The sequence below is a fragment of the Mauremys mutica genome, chromosome 1 (genome assembly GCF_020497125.1).
Source record: "Mauremys mutica isolate MM-2020 ecotype Southern chromosome 1, ASM2049712v1, whole genome shotgun sequence".
NCBI classification, from domain to species: domain Eukaryota; kingdom Metazoa; phylum Chordata; order Testudines; family Geoemydidae; genus Mauremys; species Mauremys mutica.
This window is the reverse complement of record NC_059072.1, coordinates 354,108,754-354,126,463: the sequence shown is the minus strand read 5'-3', so window position 1 is coordinate 354,126,463 and position 17,710 is coordinate 354,108,754. Positions and strand designations below refer to the sequence as shown.

The 17,710-nt window shown below is 56.6% G+C and overlaps 2 protein-coding genes across 6 annotated transcripts; both read left to right on the top strand.

Annotated features, from left to right (window-relative positions):
• The first annotated feature begins 1,804 nt into the window (after window positions 1-1,804).
• LOC123373356 (sialidase-3-like) lies at window positions 1,805-16,957 on the top strand. 5 transcript variants are annotated; one of them, XM_045022369.1, is made up of 4 exons: window positions 1,805-1,828; window positions 2,675-2,804; window positions 13,906-14,136; window positions 14,921-16,957. In XM_045022369.1, the coding sequence occupies exons 3-4, from the start codon at window positions 13,933-13,935 to the stop codon at window positions 15,986-15,988; spliced, it is 1,272 nt and encodes a 423-aa protein (XP_044878304.1). In that variant the 5' UTR covers window positions 1,805-1,828; window positions 2,675-2,804; window positions 13,906-13,932; the 3' UTR covers window positions 15,989-16,957. The 5 variants fall into 5 exon arrangements, with proteins under 5 accessions (XP_044878304.1, XP_044878313.1, XP_044878323.1 ...); XM_045022378.1 differs by lacking the exons at window positions 1,805-1,828; window positions 2,675-2,804 and adding an exon at window positions 13,485-13,710; XM_045022388.1 differs by lacking the exons at window positions 1,805-1,828; window positions 2,675-2,804 and adding an exon at window positions 13,485-13,809.
• LOC123373407 (sialidase-3-like) lies at window positions 3,253-5,923 on the top strand. The gene is made up of 2 exons (XM_045022452.1): window positions 3,253-3,477; window positions 4,278-5,923. The coding sequence occupies exons 1-2, from the start codon at window positions 3,274-3,276 to the stop codon at window positions 5,349-5,351; spliced, it is 1,278 nt and encodes a 425-aa protein (XP_044878387.1). The 5' UTR covers window positions 3,253-3,273; the 3' UTR covers window positions 5,352-5,923.
• Window positions 16,958-17,710: the final 753 nt, after the last annotated feature.

Genomic DNA, 17,710 nt, shown 5'->3' with positions numbered 1-17,710 from the left:
CTACACTACTATTTTTAAACGCCCGAGCCAACCTGACCTGTGCCCTGCGACTTTATGCTGCAGGTTTTTCTTTGCAGTGTGAACACTGAGTCAGCATCAGATGCATTAGGAAGCTTACACAGTCTTGCCATTTAGGATGCTTTCTGACTAACCCTTCAGAGACTGCCATTATCCAGGCTGCTGTCCCAACTCCCAATGAGACCAAAACTGTTGGTTACTTACCTCTCATAACTGTTGTTCTTCAAGATGTGTTGCCTCCCAAGTAGCCAGTCATCTAGGTAAGTGTATATCTGCACCTGCCTCCTTTGGAGGAAGGCTGCTACCACCGACATGCACTTGGTGATCACTCGTGGGGCTGTCAACAGGCTGCAGGAAAGGACCATGAATTGATAATGTTTTTGGTCGATCACGAACCTTAAGAAGCATCTGTGAGCAGGGCAAATCGCTATGTGAAAGTACATGTCTTTCATGTCGAGGGCAGCAAACCCATCTCCTGGATCCAGGGAAGGGATAATTGTATTGAGGGAGACCATGTAGAACTTCTACTTTACCATGAATTTGTTGAGTCCTGGCAGGTCTAGAATGGGTCTGAGAGCCCCCTTAGTTTTGAGGATTAGGAAGTATCGGGAATAGAATCCCTTGCCCCCTGAGGAATCTCCTCCACTGCTCCTATGGCGAGGAGCGCCTGCACCTCCTGGATAAGGAGTTGCTCGTGAGAAGGATCCCTGACGCGAGATGGAGAAACGGGGTGGGAAGAAGGGTAGGAGCAGAATTGGAAAGAATATCCCATTTCCACCATGCGAAGAACCCAGCGGTCCGATGTTATTTGGGACCACGTAAGGTAGAAGTGGGATAGACAACTAGTTCAAAAAACACAGGGAAGGATCTGGTGTTGAGACAGGTGCTCCAACCTCGGGCACATCTTCAAAATGTCTGTTTTGAGCCTGACGAAGGCTTAGGAGGGTCCTGGCCCTGTCTGGACGGGGAATAGGAAGGATTATGCCTGCCATTCCTACCCCTGCGCCTGTAGAATGCCTGCCTCTACCGGGTGCTGTTGCGGTGCTTGGGGCTTTCGTTGGGTTGCTGGAGTGTGTGCATAGCCAAAGATTTCATTGTCCCCCTGGAGTCTTTGAGGCCTTGCAGTCTGGAGTCAGTCTGCTCAGCAAACAGACCCACCCCGTCAAAGGGGCAGCTGTTGCATAGTTTGCTGAACCTTGGGCGAGAGCCCCAAGGCCTACAGCCATGAACTACGCCGCATAGCTATCCCTGAGGACAAAGTGCGTGCTGCTGAGTCCGCAGCGTCCAGTGAGGCCTTAAAGAGGTCCATGCCACTGCCTTGCTGTTAGGGGCAAATTCCTAAAGCTGTGTTTGTCAGGTTATTAGTATTATGATTTCTTTTTGTATGGAACCCATTTTGTTATCTAAAATGGAGGGCTTGGTCATGTGATCAGAAGGGCAGTTGGAGTGTTTTCCCGCCCTTTCCAGCGGTCAGCAGTGGCCCAAGTAGTAAACAAGTCCCAATTTTAACTGGATTTTCCCAGGATTCTATGGGGTTTCCCTACGGGGTTTCACGCTATAGAAGAGTGGCAGTGACTTCAGTTCGGGGCTGCCCATCCGAGTGGCAGGTGCGCGCGGGTTTTGCTTCCACAGGTGATCGAAACTCCGGACAAGTGCCATTGCCAACTATTAGTTACCATCTGCAGCAGTTAACATCCATCGTTGTCATTCAACGGTGGGCACCCCGCTGTCATCTCATGAGTGGTGGGATTTACCACTGCCCCCTAGGCCAGACAAAGACGTCCACTCAGGGGTGCATTCTTATACACAGGTACAAACAGGTTACGCGTCACTCCTGACGCATTGAGGTACAACCCCTCTATGTATTAGGGTGCTGTCTCTCTCCTAGTACATGTTGATTTGAACAAACAACTCTATCCATCATATTATCCTTTTGACCCTGTCTTTAGGATGGGTCAGCCTGTTCCTCATTATTTCTGTGGAATGTGTTCGTACCAGAATGTTCTGGTGCCATCCTGGCACACGTTCATCCTATTAGTACTTGATACCTTTTAGAGCTGTGTATACGTGCAATTAGCAGCCGCCTTCTTGCCAACTTCTGTGAGCAGGGCCTGCCTCTGGCTCGCAGCTTAACTTTCTGTTATGTTAGCAAAGTCTTGACCATTACTTTAGTTCAGGCCTCAGGCCTCATACCGGGCCTCTGATACCAAGGGTTTGTTTTAGGGCCTCATCTGACTATGGGGGGAACTTGATACTATGGGGGGTAGCGGGGGCCGGTCTGATGGGGGTGGAGGGCACTAGGCGCAATGGGGGTGGGGGCAGGTCTGATGTGGGGGGGAATCGCGCATTGGGGGGGTGGAGAGACAGGTCTGATGGGGCTGGGGGGAACTCGATACAATGGGGGTTGGTGGGGGTATGTCTTGGTGGCGGGGGGACTCGGCGCAATGCGGGAGTAGGGAGCCAGGTCTGTTGTGGGGACTCGCCATGACTGGGGGTGGTGCAGAGGCCTTTTTGAGGTGGGGCGCTGTAGCACGTCTCTTTAGCAGTAATCTTGGCTGAAGCAGTGCCTGCAGGGGTGGGGTGGGCGCAGCTCACTCGGGCTTGAATCCCTGCCAGGGTTAGAGCTTCTCCTTTCACTTCTCTTGCTGTTTTTAAGCTCCCTGGTCTAGTTTGCCCCGGTCCCGCTGGAAGAGCAGAAAGCCGGGCCAGGAGGGAGAGGCCAGAGCCGGTTGCACTGGAGACAGCGCTGCGGGGAGCCCTTCCGGCAGGGCAGGCACCGGCTGACGGTAAATTGCTGCCCCGGGCTGGGGCTGGGGCTGGGGCTGGGGCTGGGGCTGGGAAAGTCTGGGCTTGGAGGAAGGTGCCTGTTTTCACTTGGAGACAGAGGGGGCCGGGTTCTGATCTCTGTGACACTGGTGTAAACCCAGAGCCAGAAATTACTCTGGCCTAACTGAGCAGAATTTGGCCCTAACTCAGTGTCCCAGCCCCCACTTCCTGCTGATCAGGGCTGGATCCTGCTCTCATTGAAATCAGTAGGAGCTAAGTCTGCACTGAGCCCCTTACAGCATTGGTCCCTGAGCTGGTTCCCTGATGCAGTGAGTCTATGGCAGAGATGGGGAAAGAAGGAGCCCAGTATGTTTCCTGTCTGAGCAGGTGGGTGCAGCTCTGTGGCTGAGGGAAGCTCCGTAGCTAGTTGTTTTCACCCCCTTAATCCCTTTTCTCTCCCAGCTGAGGTTACTGCTACGTCAAGACATCATGATCAAGGCTTCGATGAGCTCTGGGAAGGTGACTCTCTTCCACCAGGATCCACAGAGTGGGGTCACCTATCGGATCCCCGCACTGCTGTATATCCCCCCAGACACGCTCCTGGCGTTCGCGGAGAAACGCTCCTCTCCCAGGGATGTGGACGCTGAGTCCCTGGTGCTGAGACGAGGTCGGAAGACAGGGACTTCGGTCGAGGTAATTCCCTGTGCACTGTTTCCCTGCAGCCCCCCTCGCTTGCTGCCCGCTCTCCGCCCGAGGTGTCTCAGCATTAGCGCTTCCCGGGGTTGTGCCTCTCCCTGGATACCTGCACTCCAGGCCATTCACCCCTCAGTAGCTAATGATCCTGGTGCAGGGCTGGCTCCTGTGCGGGGCAGAGCGCTCTGATGAGGGGCCGGGGGCCTTTTGAAGTCCAGAGGTTGCTGAGGCTGCTCAGCACCTTGCAGGATCGCACCCCTAAGGACTACGATGGGGGAAGACACCTGGGAACCCTACTGCCGGCCTGGGCTGGGAGGCTCACTCCAAATGCAGTGTTAGACGCCCAGGAGAGGGAGGCCAGGCCGGGGAACTGGCTGGGAATGCGACAGTCTCTTTCCCACGGAGCTAGTGACTCCATGATTGGCGTGTGTCTTGTCTCCAACTGCAGCCAGCTTCTGTCTGCTGGATCTGCGTAGGGAGGAAAAGCAGAGCCAAGCCAGAAAAGCAGAAGGCAGCGCAGCCCTCAGGGGAGCTGCTGCAGCCCAGCCCGTGCTCCCTTAGGGGAAGGCAGAACCAAGAGCCTAAAATGAGGCTCTTCGATCCCCGTTTTGGCAGCTGCTTGGTTTTCAGAAGTGCTGAGGGCCCAACAGCTCCCCCTGGTGGTTGGGCAATTGTGAGCTCCGTGGCCCATCCAGCCGTGAGGTGGCCATACGGGATGGTCATCGTGATGTACTGAGGAGTGGGCCCCGCTCGCTTACCCCTCTGACCTACCTGTTCTCGCCCCCTCTCTCCTGCTGCAGTGGGGGCCCAGGGAGCCCTTGACGAGCGCAGTGTTAGAGGGTCACCGCACGATGAACCCCTGCCCGGTGTACGAGCGGAAGAGTCAGACTGTCTTCCTGTTCTTCATCTGCGTGAGGCAGCACGTCTCAGAGCAATGGCAGATCTGGACCGGGCAGAACGCCGCCCGGCTCTGCTACATCCGCAGCGGAGACGCCGGCCAGACCTGGAGCTCGTTAACGGACTTGACGGAGCAGGTGATTGGGGAAGACTTGAAGGACTGGGCCACGTTTGCGGTGGGGCCAGGGCACGGGGTGCAGCTCAGCTCTGGGCGGCTGGTGATCCCGGCTTATACCTACCACATTACTGCTCGCTGCTGCCGCCTGCCGCTGCCCTGGGGGACCCAACCCCGGTCCTTGGTCTTTTATAGTGATGATGGTGGGCAGTGCTGGCACAAGGGTGAGCTGATTGAGGGCATGAAGACGGTGGAGTGCCAGGTGGCCGAGGTGGCGTGCCAGGCCTGCGACCCCGTGCTGTACTGCAACGCCCGCACCCCCTGCCGGTGCCGGGCAGCGGCGCTCAGCACAGACCAGGGGCAGACATTCGAATGCCACTCCTCGTGCAAGCAGCTGTGCGAGAATTGCTGCCAGGGCAGTGTGGTGAGCTTCACGCTGACAACGGGGCTCCTGGAGGCGGATGGCGCGGAAGGGCCAGACGCCCCAGCCCCCGAGACAACCTGGCAGTTGAATGGTGAGAACGCCCCCTCCGCCATCCGCAGAAGCACCGTGTCATGGCTGCTTTACTCCCACCCAACAGATAAATGCAAGCGGGTCAACCTGGGCATCCACCTCAACCAGTCCCCGTTGAATGAGGCCAAGTGGGAGCAACCCAGGCTCCTGTACCAAGGGCCGTGTGGTTACTCGGACCTGGCTGTGTGCCAGGAGGTGTCAGCACCGCTCTTGTTTGGCTGCCTGTTTGAGTGCGGGGTGAATCATGAGTGTGAGGAGATTGCCTTCCAGCTCTTTTGCTTTGAGGATCTCCAGAAGGGCAGAGGCTCCTTGGAGCAGCAGCCCAAAGCAAAGCTGAAATCCGTCTAGCGGTGTCCTCTGGGGGAGTACATGAGGCACCTCCGCCCCACCCCCCCAGCGAAGATCCTCATCTCCATGAGGCCTGGGCTTCCGAAAGCAGCTTCTTCTTTTGGGTGTCTCTTCTTTGGGCTCTGGGACTTCCTGCGGCCTGGTTTGCAGAAGACTTCCTAGGGCAGGGGTAGGCAAACTGCGGCCCATGGGCTGGATTCGGGCCGCGAGCCGTTTTAAGCCAGGCCCCAAACTCCCGCTGGGCAGCGGGGTCTGGGGATTGCCCTGGTCCGGTGGTCCAGCTGGGGTGCCAGGTCGGGGGCCACACCATGCGGCTCAGCCCCACTCCAGCTGGGGCACTGGGTCGGGGGCCGCAGCATGGCCCCACTCCAGGGTACATGCTCGGGGACCTCACCACGCAGCTCCCAGAAGCAGCCGCATGGTCCCACTCCAAGGGTCGGGGGCCCCTCCACGCGTAGAAGCCGGAGAAGGGACATGCCACTGCTTCTGGGAGCCGCTCGAGGTAAGTACCACTCTGAGCCTGCACCCCTGAGCCCCTCCCCATGCCCAATCCCCTGCCCCAGCCCTGATCCCCCTCCCGCTCTCCAAACTGTTTGATCCCAGCCCGGAGCACCCTCCTGCACCCCAAACCTCTCATCCCCAGAGCCCCACCCCAGAGCCCGCACCCCCAGCCAGAACCTGCACCCCTTCCCGCACCCCAACCCCAATGTTGTGAGCATTCATGGCCCGCCATACAATTTCTATTGCCTGATGTGTCCCTCAGGCCAAAAAGTTTCCCCACCCCATCCTAGGGCCTGGTTTGCAGAGGAGCGAAGCATCCGTCACTCCATCTGAGACTGAGAACTTGGCCACAGCCCAGGCAGCTGTGCCAGCCTCTCCATTGCCATCCTGAGCCAGATGAACCACCGCCAGGGCCAAAACGCCTGCTGGTGTAAATCAGCTCCACAGGTTACACCAAGGATCTGGCCCAGAGCGAAGACTGCTCAGTCCATACTCCACAGACCTGTCAATCCTTGGTCCCTCTGCTGAGACTGCCAGGGGAGGTGGCACATTCAGCTAGTGCTAATGTGGGCATTTGCCCTGTGATACAGAGCCCCGGTTTTTGCAGTGCTGTTGGTCCCAGAGACAAGGGAGGGGAGAGAGACACCCCGAGCTCTTCGCCAGGTCCGGGCAGGCTCCTCCCAGCGTCACAGCTCAATGCACGGTGGACAGATTGCGAAGCATACGGGGTTCACACATGTTGCAAGAAGCCATTCAAAGTGAAGTGGGCAGCTGACACTTTTGCAGCCATAGGGCTGAGGAGAGTTGGTGGGTTACAGATCGTTGTCATGAGACACAAAACCGGGGTCTCTATTGACTTAAGCTGGACCCCCAAAATCACAGACTCTAAGGAACGCTGTGAAAGTTGTGCTGCTGGGGGTGCTGTCCTAAGGTCCCTGTAAGCTGCGCGGCCGCGCTGCAGCCTATTGAGCGCCACACAGGCGGTCAGGGAACCCGCCTGGCAGGGACCTGCCGCAGCCGGGGAAGGGCCACCCCTCCCCCAGCCCCAACTCAGACCCGGACCTGTTGCGGCCAGGGGAAGAGCGCCCTCCCCCAGCCCGGACCTGCTGCAGCCCCAGCCCTGCCACTGCCGGGGGAGGTGCTCCCCTCTCCCGGCCCAAATTCAACCCAGATGTTGCACTCCATATGCTTTATAAAAATATGTTTATAAGAGTGAATATGGTGTAACTGGAATATGCTTTATGCAAAAGGTCTCTTGTAAGGTATTATTACAAAGCTCATAATCTACTGAGTGTGTTCATCCTATTTGTATGAATGTATCATTCTTGTATCTGAAACTAGGAATGTGAAATATAACTCTGAGGTCCTATTGTAATTATGCAAAGTGTGGGCCATTAATGGTGGCTTGGAATCTTGATGGCTCCCGTTGACTAGGACAATTGGCTGTAAATGGCTACTTGCAAACCTTCCTGTGTGCCAGCCTGTGAGTAATGAAGTCTCACAGGACATGTGAACATGTCACATGATATTGAAATCCATTTTAAACCTGTTGCTTTTTCATTTAGGAGGAGGAGTGGGAACCGAAAAACAAAGGATTCCCACCTTGTGCCAAAGATATAAAAGGGGGTGGAACAGAACAATGGGAGCTTCCAGTCATAAGAAGGTGCCTGCTTTTCACTTAAAATGCCTGCTGGTACTAACAAGTACTGTACCAGGGGAAAGGATTGGGTCCAGACTAGGAAGGAGTCTAGTCTGTGAAAGAAGCTTATTGGAACATTTCTGAGGGTGAGATTTACTTGTAATCAGTTTCTTAATGTGTTAGGTTTAGACTTGCGTGTTTTGTTTTATTTTGCTTGGTAACTTACTTTGTTCTGTCTGTTATTACTTGGAACCACTTAAATCCTACTTCTTATACTTAATAAAATCACTTTTGTTTATTAGTAAACCCAGAGTAAGTGATTAATACCTGAGGGAGAAAACAGTTGTGCATATCTCTCTATCAGTGATATAGAGGGTGGACAATTTGTGAGTTTACCCTGTATAAGCTTTATACAGAGTAAAACGGATTTATTTGTGGTTTGGATCCCATTGGGAACTGGGTGTCTGGGTGCTGGAGCTAGGTGACCTGCTGAGCAGTTTTTGGTTAAAGCCTGGCTTTGGCGGCGTGGACCAGACCTGGGTCTGTGTTGCAGCAGGCTAGTGTGTCTGACTCAAGAAGGCAGAGTTCTGGAGTCCCAAGCTGGCAGGAAAAATGGGCTCAGAGGTAATTCCAGCACGTCAGGTGACAGTCCTGAGGGGGTCTCTGTGACTGAACCCATCACAGCAGGACTCTGCACTTGTCCTTGTTGAACCTCATCCAATTTCTTTTGGCCCAATCCTCCATTTTTTCTAGGTCTCTCTGGATCCTATCCCTACCCTCCGGCATATCTATATCTTCCCCCAGTTTAGTGTCATCCATAGGCGCCAACTCCCCCTCTTTCACGTGGGTGCTCGACCCCACCCCGCCCCTAGCCCTGCCCCCACTACACCCCTTCCATGAGGCCCCACTCCTGCCCTGCCTCTTCCCACCCCTTCCCCGCCCCCATTCCAACTCCTTCCCCAAATCCCTGCCCCGGCCCTGCCTCTTCCCTGCCTCCTCCCCTGAGCGCGCCACATTCCCGCTCCTCCCACATCATGCTAACCCTGCCAAACAGCTGTTTCACAGTGGCTGGGCAGGAAATGCTGGGAGATATGGGGAGGAGTGGGGACGTGGTGTGCTCATGGGGGCAGGAGGGGACCTTGGCTGCCAGTGGGTGCAGAGCCACCCACTAATTTTTCCCCATGGGTGCTCCAGCCCTGGAGCATCCACGGAGTCGGCGCCTATGGTGTCATCCACGAATTTGCTGAGGGTGCAATCCATCCCATCATCCGGATCATTAGTGAAGATGTTGAACAAAACCGATCCCAGGACTGATCCCTGGGGCACACTGCTTGATACCGGCTGCCAACTAGACATGGAGCCATTGATCACTACCCATTGACCCCCATGATCTAACCAGCTTTCTATCCACCTTATAGTCCATTCATCCAGTCCATACTTCTTTAACTTGCTGGCAAGAACACTGTGGGAGACGGTATCAAAATCTTTGCTAAAGTCAAGATATATCACGTCCGCCGCTTTCCCCATATCCACAGAGCCAATTATCTCATCATCACAGGTGCCAACTTCTCCTGGCGCTGGTGGGTGCTCGACCCCCTGGCCCGGCCCCGACTCCACCCTGCCCCACCCCTCCCCTGCCTCCATTCCAACCCCGTACCCAAAGTCCCCGCCCCAACTCTGACCCCCCGCCCCTATTCTACTCCTTCCACAAGTATCCACCCCGGCCCCGCCTCCTCCCCTGAGAGCACCGTGTTCCCACTCCTCCCCTCTCCCTCCCACAGCTTGTTATGCCTCTGCAGCAAGTGCTGGGAGGAGAAGCAGGGATGCGGTGCGCTCTGGGGAGGAGGCGGAGGTGAGTTGGGGTGGGGGGGCAGAGAGGGGAGCTTGGCTGCTGGTGGGTGCAGAGCACCCACCAATTTTTCCCCGTGGGTGCTCCGAGTCGGCGCTTATGCTCATCCTTGAAGGCAATCAGGTTGGTCAGGCATGACTTGCCCTTAGTGAATCCATGTTGACTGTTCCCTATCACCTTCCTCTCCTCCAAATGCTTCAAACTGGAGAAGCTCCACTAGGTGGCGAAGCAAGACTGCCAGATGCAGGGAATCAGGGAGGGACTGACTGAGGTGTGGAAATGAGAGGAGCTGCAGGATAACGGGGGGGAGGGGAGTGGGCAGAAGCGGTGGCCCCAGACAGGCAGGTTCCCACACTGGGAGCCTGCCTGTCTGGGGGAGAGCAGCACTGGGGCTTTCTCTGTGCAGCTGAGAGGCCGAGCGCCTGCAGCAAAAATTCAGCACACGGTATTGGAAACAGCCTGGCCTAATGGTTAAAGCACAAGCCCCAGGACTGAGTTCTAGTCCGGGCTCTGCCCCGACTCACTGCCAGACCTGGGGCAGGTCACGGCCCTGCTTCCTGCTTCAATTTTCCCATTGATCTCCCGTGGAAGGGCCAGGAGATTTACCCCTGCTGTGAAGCACTGTGAGAGCTGATTTACCCCTGCTGTGAAGCACTGTGAGAGCTGATTTACCCCTGCTGTGAAGCACCCCGACCCCGCCTCTTCCTCCAGCGCGCCGCATTCCCCCTCATCCCCCCTCCCTCCCTGCCCCACGAATCAGCAGTTTTGCGGCGCAAGCGCTGGGAGGGAGGGGAAACAGGACACGGTGACGTGCTTGCAGCGGAGGCAGAGGTGAGCTGGAGCAGGGGGGCGGGATGGGGCCACAGGGACCTGCTGGTGGGTGCTGAGCCCCCACCAATTTTTTTCCATGATGCTCCAGCCGCGGAGCACCCATGGAGTCAGCGTCTATGCAGGGAAGGATCCGGTGTTGAGACAGGTGCTCCGTCCTCGGGCGCACCTTCCAAATGTCAGTTTTGAGCCCGACGAAGGCTTAGTCAGGCCCTGGCCCCGTATGGGAAGGCTTAGGCCTGCCATTCCTACCCTGCGCCTGTAGAATTCCTGCCTCAGCCGAGGATACGGGCACTGTTGCGGCACTTGGGGCTTAAAGGGCTTTCGCTGGGTTGCTGGAGTGTGTGCGTAGCCAAAGATTTCATCGTTGCCCTGGAGTCTTTGAGGCCTTGCAGTCTGGAGTCAGTCTACTCGGCAAACACACCCACCCCATCAAAGGGTAGGTCTTGCATGTGTAAGTGGGGGAACGGTCCCACTATTGTGGGGAACTTTCCTGGCTTCTGCACTACCCCAGTGAAATGGGCTAGCGAAAGGATCTGAGTCCTCGCTCCCACTTCCTTTACCCAGAGGCCTCCCTGCCCTTGAGGACTCCCCTTCCGCTCTCCTGTCTGGCAGAGTCCTCATAACCCTGACAAGGCTGGGCCCAGGATTCCTGGGGGGCTCGACCCCCAACCCTGCTGTGGTCACCTGGGACAGGGGCTAGGGTGTCCCCACTCCGGGGTGCTCTCTCTGCACTGGGCACTTCCCTGACCCACTGATCATTCCATACAATTTAAATCAGTGGTTCTCAATGCCAATCTGCCACTTGTTCAGGGAAAGCCCCTGGCGGGCCAGGCCGGTTTGTTTACCTGCTGTGTGTCTGCAGGTTCGGCTGATCGTGGCTCCCACTTGCCGCAGTTCGCCGCTCCAGGCCAATGGGGGCTGCGGGAAGCGGTGCAGACCGAGTTATGTGCAGCAAACCGCGGCCAGTGGGAGCCACGATCAGCTGAACCTGTAGACGCGGCAGGTAAACAAACCAGCCAAGCCCACCAGGGGCTTTCCCTGAACAAGCGGCGGACCGGCTTTGAGAACCACTGATTTAAAGCAAATACAAGTTATTTAATCAACAATACATTTAAAAAAGAATAAGGAAAAATGGGAAAGGTTAAAGGAAACACATCACCCCGCTCTGTGGCAGGGAACATCACAAACAGTGTCTCTGGGATGTCAGGGCAGTTCACAGTCTGTTCCTTGTAGGCCCCAGGCCTCCTTCTCAGGCCCTGGCTGTGCTGCAGGGACGCTGCGGGTTGGACACTCACTCTGGTGGTGGCCACACGCCTCCGGGCTTTGGGTGGTGGGACCCTTCTTCCCAGCGTCAGCCCCCTGTCGGGTTAAGATCCCCCTCCCAGTCTGGCCTGCAAGGACCCTTGGCTGGGGGTGTCTTTCTGCGCTGGGCCCTTTGCCCAGGGTCCTTCCCTTGGCTGGCCCCAGTTACTCACTGCACCTGGCTCCAGACTGCTCCAGCCCAAGCCCCAGCTCCACTGTTCTAGCTCCGGCTCCACTCGGCCTCTGCACTGATACTGATGCTGCTGCTCTGCCTCCAGCCCCTTGGGCTGCATCTCTAGCCCCTCTGGCTGTGTGGCTGCAGCTCCGCTCCCAGCACAGGGTCTGCTCTCCCTGGGCTGTGGCTGCAGCTCCGCTCCCAGCACAGGGTCTGACCGTCTGCTCTCCCTGGGCTGTGTCTCTGGACTGGTTCTGTGGCTGCAGCTCCGCTCCCAGCACAGGGTCTGCTCTTCCTGGGCTGTGTCTCTGGACTGGTTCTGTGGCTGCAGCTCCGCTCCCAGCAGGATCTGCTCTTCCTGGGCTGTGTCTGGCTCCGTGGCTGCGGCTCTGCTCTCAGCACAGGATCTGTCTCTCCCTGGGCTGTCTCTGGCTCTGCTCCCAACTCTGACCTGCTTCCTGGGCTGCTTTTCTGGCCCCTCTGGCTGGCCTAGCTCTGCTCCCCTGCTCAGCTCGGGTCCCTGCTCTCTCCTTAGCTGGGCCCCACTCTGACCCAGGCAATTCCAGCTCACACAGAGGACAGGACCGAACCTGGCCTCTTGACTCCCTGATTAGCCTGCCCGCCCTGTCAATCAGAAGGGTCAATTTGAAATCCCTTCCCAAATCCCCGTCCTGGCCCTGGTTCTTCCCCGAGTGCGCCGCGTTCCTCCTCCTTCCCCATCCCTCCCAGCGCTTGCCCCATGAAACAGCTGTTTCGCGGCACACGCGCTGGGAGGGAGCGGGGAGAAGCAGGACGCGGTGGCGCGCTTGGGGAGGAGGCGGAGGCAGAGGTGAGCTGGGTCGGGGAGTTGTGGTGGGTGCTTTCCCCGTAGGTGCTCCAGCCCCGGACCACTCATGGAGTCGGCGCCTATGACCCCAGGGACTGCGGAGTTCACACCAGCCAGGATCTGGGCAGTTAATGAGAGCAGCCCAGTTCTGCCGGCAGCGTAGGGTTTACCTCCGGTGCCAGGGCAAGCGATTCAGCTGCACACCGGCCGCAGAAGGAGACAGCTGGAGACAGGCAGGGAGCGAGTCCTGCTGCTCTCTGCGCCCTGCGGTGCCCAAACCCCACGGAGCCATGAGTGCAGAGCAGAGTCTGCGGTGAGCGGCGGCTGGGGCAGGTCTGATGGGGGTGGGGAGACTCCTGGCCCCACCACCCAATGAGCCAAGTCTCCCCACCCCCATCAGACCAGCCCCCCATTGCATTGAGTCCCCCGCATCAGACCTGCTCCTGCCATCCCCCCTTGCACCGAGCCACTGCGCATGCCAGAGGATTGGGCCAAAAGAAATCTGATGAGGTTCGACAAGTACAGAGTCCTGCACTTAGGACAGAAGAATCCCATGTCACTTGGAGACAGAGGGGGCCAGGTTCTGATCTCTGTGATGCTGGTGTAAACCCAGAGCCAGAAATTACTCCAGCGTAACTGAGCAGAATTTGGCCCTAACTCAGTGTCTTAGCCCCCACCCCCTGCTGATCAGGACTGAATCCTGCTCTCATTGAAATCAGTAGGAGCTAAATCTGCACTGAGCCCCTTGCAGCATTGGTCCCTGAGCTGGTTGCCTGATGCAGTGAGTCTGTGGCAGAGATGGGGAAAGAAGCCAGATCTCCTGACTTGTGGCTTAACCACAGGGCCATCCTGCCTTCGTCCACATTTCACCGTGGCCAGTGTTTGTTCTTGTTTTAACAAAGGTAAAATGTCCCTCTTCTAATCTAGGTTGATCCCTTGGGGTTTCTCTTTCTGTTCCTTTCACTTCCTGGCTCTGCACTCCCTCCCCCATGGAGTTATTTGAAAGAGAGGCTGAAGTTTCTCACTGACACTAATTAAAAATGTCGTGATCGCATTTCATCCAGCGTTATCTACAAAAGCTCAATGTGGGGCTTAAACTGCTCCATCGCCCTCTGAAGTGTGCAGGAAACTCTGGGCGGCGTCAGAGCACGGAGGAAACAAAGTCCATTTTGGGGACTTGGGAGCAAAAGAATTAGCAGCAAAAGGAAACTGAAATAAGGATGTGCATAGCTGGAGGTGGGCTGTAACCACGTATGGCTGAGCTGTGCAGCACACAGCTAATGCACTCCTGCCTTTACGGCTCAGGCTTATTGCTTCTTCTGTCTGAGGAGCCCAGTATGTTTCCTGTCTGAGCAGGTGGGTGCAGATCTGTGGCTCAGGAAAGCTCCATAACTAGTTGTTTTAACCCCTTTGATCCCTTTTCTCCCCCAGCTGAGGTTTCTGCTGCGTCGAGACATCATGATCAAGGCTTCGATGAGCTCTGGGAAGGTGACTCTCTTCCACCAGGATCTGCAGAGTGGGGTCACCTATCGGGTCCCCGCACTGCTGTATATCCCCCCAGACACGCTCCTGGCGTTCGCGGAGAAACGCTCCTCTGCCAGGGACGAGGACGCTGAGTACCTGGTGCTGAGACGAGGTCGGAAGACAGGGACTTCGGTCGAGGTAATTCCCTGTGCACTGTTTCGCTTGCTGCCCGCTCTCCGCCCGAGGTGTCTCAGCATTAGCGCTTCCCGGGGTTGTGCCTCTCCCTGGATACCTGCACTCCAGGCTATTCAACCCCCAGTAGCTAATGATACTGGCGCAGGGCTGGCTCCTGTGCGGGGCAGAGCGCTCTGATGAGGGGCCGGGGGCCTTTTGAAGTCCAGAGGGAGTTGAGGCTGCTCAGCACCTTGCAGGATCGCACCCCTAAGGACTATGATGGGGGAAGACACCTGGGAACCCTACTGCCGGCCTGGGCTGGGAGGCTCACTCCAAATGCAGTGTAGACGCCCAGGAAACAGAGGCCGGGCCGGGGAACTGGCTGGGATTGCCACAGTCCCTTTCCCACAGAGCTAGTGACTCCATGATTGTCGTGTCTTGTCTCCAATTGCAGCCAGCTTGTGTCTGGCTGGATCCGCATAGGGAGGAAAAGCAGAGCCAAGCCACTAAAGCAGAAGCCAGCGCAGCCCTCAGGGGAGCTGCTGCAGCCCAGCCCGTGCTCCCTTAGGGGAAGGCAGAACCAAGAGCCTAAAATGAGGCTCTTCGATCCCCGTTTTGGCAGCTGCTTGGTTTTCAGAAGTGCTGAGGGCCCAACAGCTCTCCCTGGTGGTTGGGCGAAGTGTGAGCTCCGTGGCCCATCCAGCCATGAGGCGGCCATACGGGATGGTCATCGTGATGTACTGAGGAGTGGGCCCCGCTCGCTTACCCCTCTGACCTACCTGTTCTCGCCCCCTCTCTCCTGCTGCAGTGGGGGCCCAGGGAGCCCTTGACGAGCGCAGTGTTAGAGGGTCACCGCACGATGAACCCCTGCCCGGTGTACGAGTGGAAGAGTCAGACTGTCTTCCTGTTCTTCATCTGCGTGAGGCAGCACGTCTCAGAGCAATGGCAGATCTGGACCGGGCAGAACGCCGCCCGGCTCTGCTACATCCGCAGCGGAGACGCCGGCCAGACCTGGAGCTCGTTAACGGACTTGACGGAGCAGGTGATTGGGGAAGACTTGAAGGACTGGGCCACGTTTGCGGTGGGGCCAGGGCACGGGGTGCAGCTCCACTCTGGGCGGCTGGTGATCCCGGCTTATACCTACCACATTACCGCTCGCTGCTGCCGCCTGCCGCTGCCCTGGGGGACCCAACCCCGGTCCTTGGTCTTTTATACTGACGACTGCGGGCAGCGCTGGCACAAGAGTGAGCTGATTGAGGGCATGAAGACGGGGGAGTGCCAGGTGGCCGAGGTGGCGTGCCGGGCCTGCGATCCTATGCTGTACTGCAACGCCCGCACCCCCTGCCGGTGCCGGGCAGCGGCGCTCAGCACAGACCAGGGGCTCACATTCGAGAACCCCTCCTCGTGCAAGAAGCTGTGCGAGCCGCCTCACGGCTGCCAGGGCAGCGTGGTGAGCTTCACACCGACAACAGGGCTTCTGGAGGCGGATGGCGCGGAAGGGCCAGACGCCCCAGCCCACGAGACGACCTGCCTGTTGAACAGTGAGAACGCCCCCTCTGCCATCCGCAGAAGCACCTTGTCGTGGCTACTTTACTCCCACCCGATGGATAAAAGCAAGCGGGTCAACCTGGGCATCTACCTCAACCAGTCCCCACTGAATGAGGCCAAGTGGGAGCACCCCTGGCTCCTGTACCAAGGGCCGTGTGGTTACTCGGACCTGGCCGTATTACAGGAGGCGTCAGCACCGCTCTTGTTTGGCTGCCTGTTTGAGTGTGGGGTGACTCACGCGTGTGAGGAGATTGCCTTCCAGCTCTTCTGCTTTGAGGATCTCCAAAGCTCCTTGGAGGAGCCCAAATCAAAGCAAAAATCTGACTAGTGGTGTCCTCCGGGGGAGTAAGTGAGGCGCACAGACACCCCCGAAGATCCCCACCCCCACAAGGCCTGGGCTTCCGAAAACAGCCTCTTCTTTCGGGTGTCTCTGGTTCAGGGTCCGGGACTTCCTAGGGCAGGGGTGGGCAAACTACAGACTGAGGAATGAGTGTAATAATTTCTGTGGAGTCGGGACAACTTCTTTTGTCAGGGTGGATGTGCCATGGCCCTGTGCTAAAATTCTTATGCCCTTCCAATCAAAATGCTTAATGTCCACCACTGCCCCCAGGTGGTTAGAATCACATCAACTCATAGGCACAGGAACTAAGAGTCTGGGGAGTGCTGCCGCAACCCCAGATTTTACGTGGGGCTCCGCTTCCGGCCCCACACCTGGGGTCCCGGCTGCTGGCCCCACACCCAGAGTCCTGGCTGCCGGCCTTGTGCCCAGGGTCCTGGCTGCCAGCCCCGTGCCTCGTGGCTCTGCTCCCAGCCCCACATGTGGGGTCCTGTCCTGGCACTGAGCCTGGGACTCCGCCCCCAGCTGTGGCCTCAGCCTCCTTACCCCTGTCCATGTCCCCCCTCCCAGAGCCATGGCCCTGCTCCCAGCCTCATCTCTAGCGGGTGGCGGGCGAGCGGACATGGGTAAGGGAGGTACAGTATCCCCACTATAAAAATGATACTGGAATCCATCTTAAATCTGATGCTTTTTCATTTAGAAGGAGGGGTGGGAATCCAGAGAAAGACAAAGGATTCTCACCTTGTGCCAAAGATATAAAAGGGGTGGAACAGAACAAAGGGAGTTTCCAGTCATGAGAACACCCCGGCTTTCCATCTAAGACGTCTGCTGGAACTGACAGGGACTGTACCAGGGGAAAGGATTGGGTCCAGACTAGGAAGGAGTCTAGTCTGTGAAAGAAGCTTATTGGAACATTTCTGAGGGTGAGATTTACTTGTAATCCGTTTCTTGATGTGTTAGGTTTAGACTTGCGTGTTTTGTTTTATTTTGCTTGGTAACTTACTTTGTTCTGTCTGTTATTACTTGGAACCACTTAAATCCTACTTCTTATACTTAATAAAATCACTTCTGTTTATTAGTAAACCCAGAGTAAGTGATTAATACCTGGGGGAGCAAACAGTTGTGCATGTCTCTCTATCAGTGTTATAGAGGGTGGGCAATTTATGAGTTTACCCTGTATAAGCTTTATACAGAATAAAACAGATTTATTTGGGGTTTGGATCCCATTGGGAACTGGGTGTCTGGGTGCTGGAGATAGGTGACCCGCTGAGCAGTTTTTGGTTAAAGCCTGGCTTTGGCGGCGTGGACCAGACCTGGGTCTGTGTTGCAGCAGGCTAGTGTGTCTGACTGAGGAAGGCAGAGTTCTGGAGTCCCAAGCTGGCAGGAAAAACAGGCTCAAAGGTAATTCCAGTACGTCAGGTGACAGTCTCAAGGGGGTCTCTGTGACTGAACCCATCACAGCAGGACTCTGCACTTGTCCTTGTTGAACCTCATCCAATTTATTTTGCCCCAATCCTCCAATTTGTCTAGGTTTCTCTGGATCCTATACCCTACGGCATATCTACGTCTCCCCTACCTTAATGTCATCTAGGAACTTGATGAGGGTGCAATCCATCCCATCATCCAGATAATTAATGAAGATGTTGAAGAAAACCGACCCGAGGGCACTCCACTTGATTCCAGCTGCCAACTAGACATCGAGCTGGTGATCAC